We start from the raw sequence: 12,500 nt of genomic DNA, 5'->3' as shown, positions 1-12,500 counted from the left end.
CATGCATATCAGGGTACAGGACGTTAGAACAATAAACTACAGACAACGGAACGAACATATAGGAAAACGGAAAGCCACTTGGAATATCCCTTCATCAGCTGTCTCTATTCTATCTAGACGTTTCGAAGATATATATATATATATATGCACCGATGTATGCTTCTGTATTCACTTCTCACGCATACAGACACCAACGGACATGTTTAATACATACACGCTGACATAAGCATATAATTATCTTTAGATAAATCCAAGTCATACATATATATATATGCACACATACGGACATATTCGCATGCATGCATGCATACATACACATAAACACGCACATACATGTGCAAGCTTTACACAAACATAAATACATGTGCATAGTATTGGGGTGGAATGGCGGAATGGCGGAGACATATGTCCAAGCGAAACAGTCTGTGTAGTGAAAAATCCTACTCTGGAATTCTTGGACCATTTCTGAGTGAAATGACAGGTTTACCGTTTGAAAGTGTCTTCTAATGAATATGTTGTGTTGTCCAAAGTCAACTTGATTAATGAGAGGAATCGATAATGGCAATAATAATAATAATAATAATAATAATAATAATAATAATAATAATAATAATGATAATTTGAAGAAGAAGAAGAAGAAGAAGAAGAAGAAGAAGAAGAAGAAGAAGAAGAAGAAGAAGAAGAAAAAGAAGAAGAAGAAGAAGAAGAAGAAGAAGAAGAAGAAGAAGAAGAAGAAGAAGAAGAACGGTAACAGATTGAATGTTACCGTTATTGGTTGAAGCTGATGAACATAAAGAGAGCTGTAAAGCCATGCGTAGCGACAGCGGCTTTGGAAACGGTTAAGATTACAAGAAGGACAAGAACATACCAAAGCTAAGATTATACATTAGGGGATGTATGTATGTGTATGTATGTATGTATATATATATAAACTTACTTGGAAATGGATACGTGGCGGTCAATTAAATAATAATATAAATAATATATATAAACATATATATATATATATATATATATAAGCAATGTTAATATATATATATATATATATATATATATATATATATATATATATATGCATATATGGATACAGGACGTCACCAACTGTGTAAACAACATGAAGTAGGAAAACAAACGAGTTAAATACACAGACAAAGGGAGAAAAAATGGAAAACAGGACATGTAACAGAGAACGACGCTTCATCAGTTGTCGGCTGTCTATCTACTTTTCATTCCGAGGTGGTGGTGGTGGTGGTGGTGGTGGTGGTGGTGGTGCCGCTGCTGCTACCGCTACCGCTGCCGCTGGTTGTGGTGATGATGATGATGAGGAGGAGGAGGAGGAGTGGGAGGGGGGATGGGGGGAGGGGAGGGGAGGGGAGGGGAGGAGGGGATGGGGGAGGGGGAGGGGAGGAGAGGTGGAGGGGAGGCGGGGAGGCGGGGAGGAGGAGGCGGAGGAGGAGGCGGAGGAGGAAGGGAGGAGGAGGGGAGGAGGAGGGGAGGAGGAGGGGAGGAGGAGGGGAGGAGAAGGGGAGGAGGAGGGGAGGAGGAGGGGAGGAGGAGGGGAGGACGAGGGGAGGAGGAGGGGAGGAGGAGGGGAGGAGGAGGGGAGGAGGAGGGGAATGGGAAGGGAGGAGGGGGAGGGGAGGAGGAGGACGACGACGACGACGACGACGACGATTACGACGACGGCGACAACGACGACGATGATGATGATGGGGAGAAGCAGAATATTTGATAGTTTTACAGTGTGTGTTTATGTGTCTGCATATGTGTGACAGTTTATGACTGTATGTGTGTGTGTGTGTGTGTGTACGTGTCTGTGTACGTGCGTGTGTGTGTGTATGTGTATGTTTCCAATTACAGATGTCCTTGCATGTATTAATCTACGTGTTTTGAATTTCGTATGATTACATATGTGCGTGTGAGTGTGTGTGCGTGTGTGTGTGTGCGTGCGCGCGTGTGTGTGTGTGCAATGCTACTCGTGTGAATATACTCTTCCTACACGTGAGACGTCAGGAATGTTTTACATATCTTCATAGTTTCATTAATGGTTTATAATTAAAATTTCGTAATTAGCCGTATCCTTTCTGGTTTCTTAAGATTTGTGGTGGAGTAGTTAGTTATATATCCAAGTGATCTAATAATTATAGGTATAATTCTTAATCTATAATCCAGGTGTAGTGCTAGCAGGTTTCTCATTAGCTCAGCAATGATGGTTTCCTCTTCTAACGTTTTCTGTCTGTCTGTTTGTCTCTCTGTCTGTATGTATGCATGTATGTATGTATGTATGTATGTATTCGTGTATGTGTGTATGCATGTATGAATGTATGTATGTGTGTAGGCATGTATGTGTGTGTGTATGTATGTATGTATGTATGTATACATGTGTATGTATGTATGTGTGCATATGTATGTATGCAAGTGTGTATGTATGTGTGTATGCATGTATGTACGTATGTGTGTGTATGCATGTATATATGTATGTATGTGCGTGTATGTATGTATGTATGTATGTACGCATGTATGTATGCATGTATGTATGTAAGTATGTGTGTGTATGCATGTATGTATGTATATATGTTTGTATTGTTCAGCAGGTCATTTTTAGTTGTGGTTGTTTGTTTGTTTGTTTGCTTTTTGCAGAGGGTGGAACAAGTTTCCCACTTCTAACCACCAAAAATACAAATTTGAATTCTTCCAATTCAATGTAAAATGTTACAAAATAAGTTCCAGTTATTTTTTGATTTGGTTCATTTTCTGGCTCATACAGCACCAGGTTATCCACAATAAGGTAAAAAAAGAAAACGTTTACTAGGTTCAGGGTATACATTTCTGTACGAACTATATTTTGTGAACGTATATGAAAATTAGCTTAAAGCGAGGTCAAAAAGCAGCAGTGACAAGCCAACACCTTGCGGGATGCCTTTTTGATAATACATGGTGTTTGATTTTTTTCTTTTTTTTTTTTTTTTTTTTTTTTGTTATCATTTCTGAAAAGTGAAGTCGTGTACCGAGTCTTGGTCGAGTGCTGAATCGTAGCGATCGCAATCAGTGGTCGTGGAACTTTAGCTAATTGCAATACTTTGATAATCCACCCATGTGGTGTCGTATCAAAGGCTTCCTCAGAGATCAGTCACAGCACAAATAAATCCCTACCGTTTTTATTGTCTTTTTCGTGTATCATATCGTTGATTAGTGCCCGCTCTGTATAGCCCTAGACATCTTTCTTTCTCCCTCCCCCACCTTGTTCATATGTTATATTTATATATCTGAATGTAAGTATGTATGATTGTATATATATGTATGTATATGCACGTATGTATATACATATATGTATGTGAGTGTATATGTGTATCTATGTATATATAGAGAAAGACGAAAACAATCATAGGTATGTGTGTGTATTTATATATATATGTGTGTATGTGTGCATGTGTGTGTGTATAAATGTATGTGTATATATATATATTTATGTATATATATATATGTGAATATATATATATATGTATATACATGTGTGTGTGTGTGTGTGAATATATATGTGTGTGTGTGTGTGCGTGTGTGTGTGTGTGTGTGTGTGTGTGTGTGTGTGTGTGTGTGTGTAGAATTAGAAATAGAAAGTCCTTGGTACAGTATTATAAATTGGAAAAAAAATTAATAGAAATGTCTTTTCCGATAATTTTTCCACTTCAATAACTGGATAGTTTAAATTATTAAGTCCAATAATTTATAAACATCGTATTATTAAACTGGAAAAATTATCAGAAAAGCCATTTCTATTAATATTTTCGAATATACATATATAATCACACACACACATATGTATATATATGTATGTATGGATGGATGGATGGATGGATGGATGGATGGATGGATAAATGTATGCATGTATGTATGTATGTATGTATGTAAGGCGGCTAGCTTGTGGAATCGTTAGAGCCTTAGAAAAAAATGTTTCATTGTATTTGTTCTGAGTTGAAAATCCCACCAAGATCAACTTTGCCTTTCTTCTTTCGGGATCAACGCGATTAAGTATTTGTCGATGGCAGCGACTAATCCCAAACACACACTATTAAAATTGCTGGTCTGGTACCTAAATCAGAAGCCATTATTATTATTATAATTACTATCATTATTATTATCATTATTATTATTATTATTATTATTATTATTCAGTAGTTTTATTTTTATAACGTGCTTTCACTTCACTACCGAGCGCAGCTCTGTGCGCCTTGGGTATGTGCTGTGGTTTGCTGTGGTGCTCTTATGTTTACTGTATTGAAAGTGTTTTGCGTAGAATGTGTGCAGTACCCAGTAGTGCAATTTTCTGTATGTTATATATATTTGTAAGTCCTGGTGTTTTTGTTATGTATTTGTCTGAATATTTTTTTATTATACCTAAGGCACCTACTATGATAGGAATTGTTTCTGTTTTTAGATTCCACATTCGAGTTATCTCTATTTCCAGGTCTTTGTATTTTGAAAGTTTTTCCATTTCTTTTAGAGAAACGTTGTCATCTGCTGGTATTGTATTATTATTATTATTATTATTATTATTATTACTATTATTATTATTTCATCGTTTAGCCATGGAGGTGGACAAGTTGATAGCCAGTGTACGCACGAAGACCAGATGCCCTTGTTATAAATGTGTCAACAAAAACAAAGGATATTTAATCATGGTTGCCTTGATGGGAAAGATGTACCGAAACGTGTAAGTAAGGAAATTATTTGATTAAATTTGACAAATGTAAATTGCAGAAAGAGGTGTCGAGTTCTTGGCGATCATTGCTTTGAACAAGTGTAATAATTGCTCAGTAAATAAATCTTTCTTTGTGGAAAGATTTCCCTTAATAATGAATTCCTTCATTTGCTTATTTGCGCGCGCGCGCGTGTGTTTGTGTGTGTTTCTTTCTGTTTGTCCCCTCACCATCGCTTGACAACTGATGTTAGTGTGTTTATGTCCCCGTAACTTAGTGGTTCAGCAAAAGAAACTGATAGAATAAGTACTAGGCTTACAAGGAATAAGTCATTGGGTCGATCTGTTCGACTAAAGGCAATGCTCCAGTATGGCCACAGTCAAATGACTGAAACAAGCAAAAGAATAAAAGAATATATCCCTTTTCTACTCTAGGCACAAGGTCCTAAATTTTGGGGGAGGGGGCCAGTCGATTAGATCAACGCCAGTACACAACTGGTACTTAATTTATCGACCCCGAAAGGATGAAAAGCAAAGTCCACCTCGGCAGGCGTATGTATATATATATATATATATACGACTCAGTTTCCATCAATCAAGTCCACTCACCAGGCTTTGGTCAGCCCGAGGTTATAGTAGAAGACACTGGCCGAAGGTGCTACGCAGTGAGACTGAACCTGGAGCTATGCTGTTGGGAAATAAACGTCTTACCACATAGCCACTCGTACGCCTATACAGAACTTCCTTTTTTTTATTTTGTTGTATAGAGTTCAAATTAAAATATAAATTCGGTAAAGGATCGTGTATATGACAGTTGAATTATTAAGAACTGATGTTTAAATCAGATATGATGCCAATATTATCGCGATCAATTGTCTATTAAAAATAGCAATATGGCTTCTCTACAGGATTTGATGATGACAAGCCAAAAGAATAAAGAAACGGCAAGATGTAATCGTTCAGTTGTAAAGTACACATCCTCTCTTGTTAAATTTAATTACGAACTGAACGTTCCTATATCAAAATACTAAATCATAAAGTATGAAATATCAGTTACTACAACTGCCCAACGCATTGTTGTTAACTGAAAGGCGGTGAGCTGGCAGAATCGTTAGCGCGCCGGGCGAAATGCTTGGCGGTATTTCGTCCGTCTTCACATTCTGAGTTCAAATTCCATCGAGGTCGGCCTTGACTTTCATCCTTTTGGGGTTGACAAATTACGTATTAGTGAAGCACTGGGATCGATGTAATCGACTAGTTCCCTCGCCCAAAATTCCAGGCCTTGTGCCTATAATAGAAAGGATTATTGCTAACTGCACCGAATCTTAATACAATGTGAAGGCGCATGGCTTAGTCGTTAGGGTACTCGGCTCACGGCCGTAAGGTCGTGAGATCGATTCCTTGTGATGCTTTGTGTCCTTCAGAAAGACGCTTTATTTTACACGGCTGGCAAAAATGAGTTGCATCTGTAATTCAAAGGGCCACCTTTGTCCCATTCTGTGTCACGTTGAATCTCACTGAGAACTACGTTAAATGTACTCATGTCTGTGGAGTGCTCAGCCACTTGCACATTAATTTCCCAAGCAGGCTGTTCCGTTGATCGGTTCAACTGGAACACTCGTCGTCGTAACCGACGGAGTGCCACATAAGTTATATATATATGTATGTATGTATGTACGTATCCATGAGTGGATTAGATCTTAGGACGTTTGGCTCACGAGTTCGATTCTTAGTTTTGCGTTGTGTCCTTGAGCAAGACACTTTATTTCACGCTGCTCCAGTTCCAATTAGCTGGCAAAAATAAGTAGTACCTGTATTTCAAAAGGACCAGCCTTTTCATGTTCTGTGTCACGCTGAATCTCCTTGAGAACTACATAAGGTTATACGTTCAGCCACTTGCACGTTAATATCGCGAGGAGGCTGTTCTGTTGATTGGATCAACTGGAATGGTTATCGTCGTAACCGACGAAGTGCTAGTAAATACGATAACAGAATTTATGGATTTCACTTAAGTGTCATTGGTCAACTAGAGCAAAGATGATCAAGGGTTAATAAACAACAAAAGAAGGCAACAGCAACAATAAAAGAAATAAAACAACAAAACCAAGAATAATAACAGCGAAGAGGAGTTTTTTTTTCCTGCTGCTTAGTCCTAAGCGAGCTTTTTGATCCAACAGAATTATAACTCAAAGGCATTCAAGCCGGAACCATCACATTTTTTTTTCTGGCATGATTCCACATTCTTCGAGGTGTCCTTAATTTTTTTTAAGACAGTAAAATGTGATTTCGAGGAAGATTTTGGGTGTTGTTTATAGCAAATCAAACGACTACGTAAAATATTTCTTATTGGCTTGAGACTCTCAAGGTTATAAAAACTGGAAGTGGTTTAAAGAAGTGTTTACGTCACGTATGAATAATGGATTCTTTCTATAGAGAGATAAAAACAGATAACTATTCCAGTTGGTGTGAGGATGTAAGAGGGAATGTTACAAAGACTTGAGAACAAAGAGCTGTGTTATGAAAACTTGAGCTTCAGGAAGTAACCAGGGAAAGTTTAAAATGTGGTTTTACAGATCTGTCTAAATAAATATTAAGCCTTCAGCATTTGGAAAATGCTAACATATACCTAATGGTATAATAACTCTTTCTGATTTTGGCACAAATTCAAAGATTGTGAAAGGAGGAGATAAGTTGTTGTCATCGACTCCAGTATTTGACTGGTACTTTGTTGATCGACCCCCGAATAGATGAAGAGCGAAATCGACCTCGATGGCATCCGAAAACAGAACGAAAAGAGCCAGAAGAAAAACCCTTGCTAAGCATTTTGTCCGACGTGCTAACAATTCTGCCAAGTCGCTGTTTTACCTAAAGGGATAACAATGACATTTATTGTACGGTGTCAGGCATATTTAGTTATCTTTGATGCATTGAAAATTCTATAATGTAATATTGATTTCAAATTTTAGCACAACACCAGCAATTTCGGAGAAGGGGGAGGAAAATAGTCGATTACATCGACCTCAGTATTTCGCTGGTACCAATCAAGGCCTTGCGAGTGGATTTGGTAGAGGGAAACTGAAAGAAGCCCGTCGTATACACCTGTCTGCATGAGTGAATGTGTGTGTGTGTGTGTGTGTGGTGTGGTGTGCGTGTGTGTGTGTGTGTGTGTGAGTGTAGGCACAGGCGTGGCTGTGTAGTACGAAGTTAGCTTCCCAACCACATGGTTCTGGGTTCATTCTCACTGCGTAGCACCTTCAGCAAACGACTTCTACAATAGTCTCGACCCGACCAAAGCCTTGGGAATGGATTTGGTTGACGGAAACCGAAAGAAGCCCGTCGTATATATATATATGAGTGTGTGTGTGTGTGTGAGTGTGTGTGTATGTGTGTGTGCATGCATGTGTATGTGTGCGTGTGTTTGTGTTTGTGTCTGTGTTTGTTCCCCACCACCGCTTAACAGCCGGTGTTGGTGAGTTTACGTCCCCGTAACTTAGCAGCTCGGCGAAAGAGGATTATAGAATAAGTATCAGGCTTTATATAAATAATAAATACTTGGGATCGATTCGTTCGACTAAAATTCTTCAAGGTGGTGTGCCCCAGCATGGCCGCAGTTTAATGGCTGAAACAATCAAAAGATAAAACGTAAACGCTATGAAATTCAAAGGTATCCTCTTCTATGATCCTACATTTCTTATGATAACCTCAACAGTCTATTTAAAGTCGCTACACATAAACAAGCACCGCACCGCAACAGCACCACCATCCCACCTCTGAATAAATCAATAAAACTGCCGCTCAATTTTGACGTTAGATGAACCAGTTCTCACAATACAAGCTGGCATTCTCTTCGATATTAAGTGGCTTTCTCAGAAATAAAACCTCTTGCACAGATTTATCCAATTCACAATGAATAATGTCATCTCTATTGACATGAAACTTTACAGTGTGGTTTTATCCTACTTTTTTTGCATTCGTTGCTCATATACATATAGATATGCATATATACACACACATACACATACATATACATACATACATACACACATACATACACACACACACACACACACACACACACACACATACATACATATATATACATATATATATATATATATATATATATATATATATATATATATATATATATATATATATATATATATATATATATATATATATATATATATATATATATATATAAATCTCGCATAGATCGAGCAAGCAATCGTCGAAGAAAAGCATCACGACTAATTAACTGAATAAATATGTTAAGGTGCTGAACAATCGACCAAAGAAATGCGATATGACATTTTGAATTAGTCACATTCTATCAGATTTTCAACGCCTTTCTATCTCACACACACACATTCTCTATCTCTCTATCTCTTTCTCTCTCTCTCTCTCTCTCTCTCTCTCTATCACTTTCTCTATCTCTTTCTCTATCTCTTTCTCTATCTCTCTCTTTCTCACTTTCTCTTTCCCTCTCTCTCTTCCTCTCTCTCCCTCTCTCTCCTTCTTTCTCTCACTCTCTCTCGCCCTCTCACCCTCACTCTCTCACCCTCACTCTCTCACCCTCACTCTCCCACCCTCACTCTCTCACTCTCACTCTCTCACCCTCTCTCTCGTCCTTTCCCTCCCTCTTTGTCTCTCTCTTTCTCACTTTCTTTCTCCCTCTCCCTTTTTCTCTATCTCTTTTTCTCTCTATCTCTCCCTCTCTCTCCCTCTCTCTCATTTTCTCTGTCCCTCCCTCTATCTCACACTCTCCTTCCCTCCCTCCTTCTTCTCCCATCCTCTCTCCCTCTTTCTTCCCCTCTCTCCCTCTCTCTTCCTTTCCCTCTTTCTCTGTCTCTTTCCCTCACTCTCTCTTTCTCACTTTCTTTCTCTTTCTCAATCTCTTTTTCTCTCTCTATCTCTCTATCTCTCTATCTCTTTCCCTCTCCCTCACTCTCTATCTTTATCTCTTTCTTTCTCACCCTCTTTTTCTATCTCTTTTTCGCTCTGTTTCTCCCTCTCTCTCCCTCTCCCTCTCTCTCTATCTATCTCTTTCTCTCTTCTAGAAACGAAGACTTACTAAATAAGAACACAGTCATTGCTCAGTTTTTCTCTGTCAAAATAGATATTCTATCTTTTACCTCGTCTCTTACATTTTAAAAGCTACTTCACATATAGAACCATTTTATATCAAATCTCCATCTCTTCAAATATTTGATATTAATTGACAGCAACTTTCTCATTGATGGAATTTTCTTCTTGGACGTAGAATCTATCAGTTGATTTATTGATCTTTACTAAGGTGGTCATCTTCAATGATTAGTTTCAAAGCATTCGCTAATGTAGCATGTTATAACGTATTCAGTTTAATTATCTCCTATTCTTGTATTTCCTATCTTGACGTACGAACATATTACAAAGCACTTGAGATTCTGATGTACTGTGGAACGAAACCTATTATTTTCAAATGAAATCTTTCATTCAGTGTTTTGTGAAAGAGAAGATACAGATATAACTGTTAGACGAAGACTTGAGTTCAATATCATATCTATAACATTATAACATTTAATTTACTCACCCCGCATTATACATACATATATTCATACATACAGACAACACACACACACAAGTGCCATGTATATATTTGCATATATAAATGAGTATGAATGTATATATATATATATTTGTGTGTGTGTGTGTGTGTGTGCGTTGTATGTGTGTGTTGTGTGTGTGTATGTGTGTGTGTGTTGTGTGTGTGATGGACTCACCGATTTTCACGTATAAAGCGTCCAGTCGTTCCATGAATTGGAATGACCTATTCTGTGAATTAACGTGGCTGTGTATTCCACAGGCGCATGAATGCTTAAATTAAATACCAGACAGAAGTTATGTATGTTTGTGTATGTGTGTGTGTCTACACACAAACACACACACACACACATGAAGGATATTCATTAACTATCCGTAATGCATTTGGAAAAAAAATCATCTTTTAGGGATATTGTGTCACTTTCTTTACCATAACGAACCAAAAGTTATCAGATCTCAAAAAAAGGATAAAGCTCTTTTCAAGTCATACAGACTCGTGATACCGGTTTTCTGGTGTTTGTGGCGTATATATTTCCCCTGGTCTGTCACAATGTTACTCACTTTTGCTAGCTGAGTGGACTGGAGCAACGTGAAATGAAGTATTTTGCTCAAGAACACAACGTAGCGCCCGATCTGAGAATCGAAACTACAATCTTAAGATCATGAGTGCAACATCTTGACCAATTAAGCCATGCACCTCCACACAAAAACAAAAAATCAAAGGTCCTTCCCGTGCCTTAAGTTCATAAGGCCGGTTTCCTGGATTCCGTAGCGTGTATATTCTTCCCTTGAACAGGACGCCAGACCGTCGAAAAATTATTCATTTTAATCAGCTGAGTGGACTAGAGCAGCGTGAAATGAAGTGTTTTCCTCAATAACACAACGTAGCACCCGATCTGAGAAGCGAAACCACAATCTTACGACCATGAGTTCAACATCTTAACCACTAAGCCACGCGTCTCCACTCAAAGCAATTCCCTTTGTGTAATATTGTGAGTTGTTTTGGGATGCACCCTTCATGAACTGAATTAAAGCCAAGTCTTTTGAGGATGATTCCATAGACAGATCTATAACTAATTTGCATATTATTTCCAGTTCATACATATTCATCAGTCTGTTCAAAAGAACCATGTCACAGACTTATTCAATGACGTATCAATGACATAGTCGGTCATCCGGCTCTGTTTCATTGCATGATATTTGAGTAACCATGTTTTGTAATTTATTAATCTATTCAATGAAAGTCCGTAGCGGCAAAATGCTGTTTCCAAAATTGTATTAAATACCTCAGTAAATATATCACTGAAACACTGTTCTTTTTTGTTGCAAACAGAAAGTGGAGTGGCCATGGTAACAGCCGATCCACTCATCTTTTTTTAAGTAGTGCGGCCCGCTTTTCGATAACAGTTGCCTATTCCTGGTTTAAATGATTGCAACTTAATGAAATTCACTAAAACATGGCCAGGTTGCGGTGTTAAACAAAGGTAAAAATAAAGTCAAGCATTTAATTCTAATACAGCGTATTCGGGCTAAATTCAACGATATTTTATGTCTCCTTTTCTCTGGAACAGCTTCATGTATTTGTGGACAGTCAACAGCTTTGGAGAGCATAAAGATTCAAGTTGTAGCTGAGAAAAAGTTAGCTGACATGGAGGACCAGAAATAATCTAAATGTTGGAAACGAGTTACCTAAAACATGCTCATCAAAGGGTCAGCCTTGTCACACAGTGTCACGCTGAAACTCCCCGAGAACTACGTTAAGGGTACACGTGTCTGTGGAGTGCTCAGCCACTTGCACGTTAATTTCACGAGCAGACTGTTCCGTTGATTGGATCAACTAGAACCTTCGACGTCGTAAGCGACGGAGTGCCAACAATACAAATAACATGCTCAATTCAGAGAGCTATGTGAAGCTGCTACTGCAGACTGTGGTCAAATCCTGGCTGGAGAGAGCTGCTGCCGCTGGAAGGCCCTATGTATGACAACAGGATTTGGTTCCTTACCATACCTCCAGAAACAGTCAGAAGTGGTTGTCGGATAATTTCTGCGACATCACCAGCCCATGGATAATCATGTAATCCTATGGATTATTATGTGAGGGACGCGGTTGAGAAAGGCTAATATGGCGGACACGATCAACGAGGTATTGGAAGATCTTTCCGGGGACGCAATGAGGAACACAATCAACAGGTTCCGGTGCCATCTTGAGGTTGTGGTAGGA

General features: G+C 38.5%; 1 protein-coding gene across 1 annotated transcript in view; it reads left to right on the top strand.

Moving 5' to 3' along the window:
* The window catches only part of LOC106871943 (uncharacterized), a 156,642-nt gene that overhangs the window by 113,686 nt on the left and 30,456 nt on the right, over nt 1–12,500 (top strand). Inside the window, exon 3 of the mRNA XM_014918716.3 lies at nt 4,585–4,711. Coding sequence (XP_014774202.1) covers nt 4,585–4,711 — 127 coding nt within the window. The remainder of the gene's footprint in view (nt 1–4,584; nt 4,712–12,500) is intronic.

Source organism: Octopus bimaculoides, chromosome 21 (assembly GCF_046866305.1).
Source record: "Octopus bimaculoides isolate indiv1 chromosome 21, ASM4686630v1, whole genome shotgun sequence".
Taxonomy (NCBI): Eukaryota; Metazoa; Mollusca; class Cephalopoda; order Octopoda; family Octopodidae; genus Octopus; species Octopus bimaculoides.
This window is presented reverse-complemented; position numbering and strand designations above follow the sequence as displayed.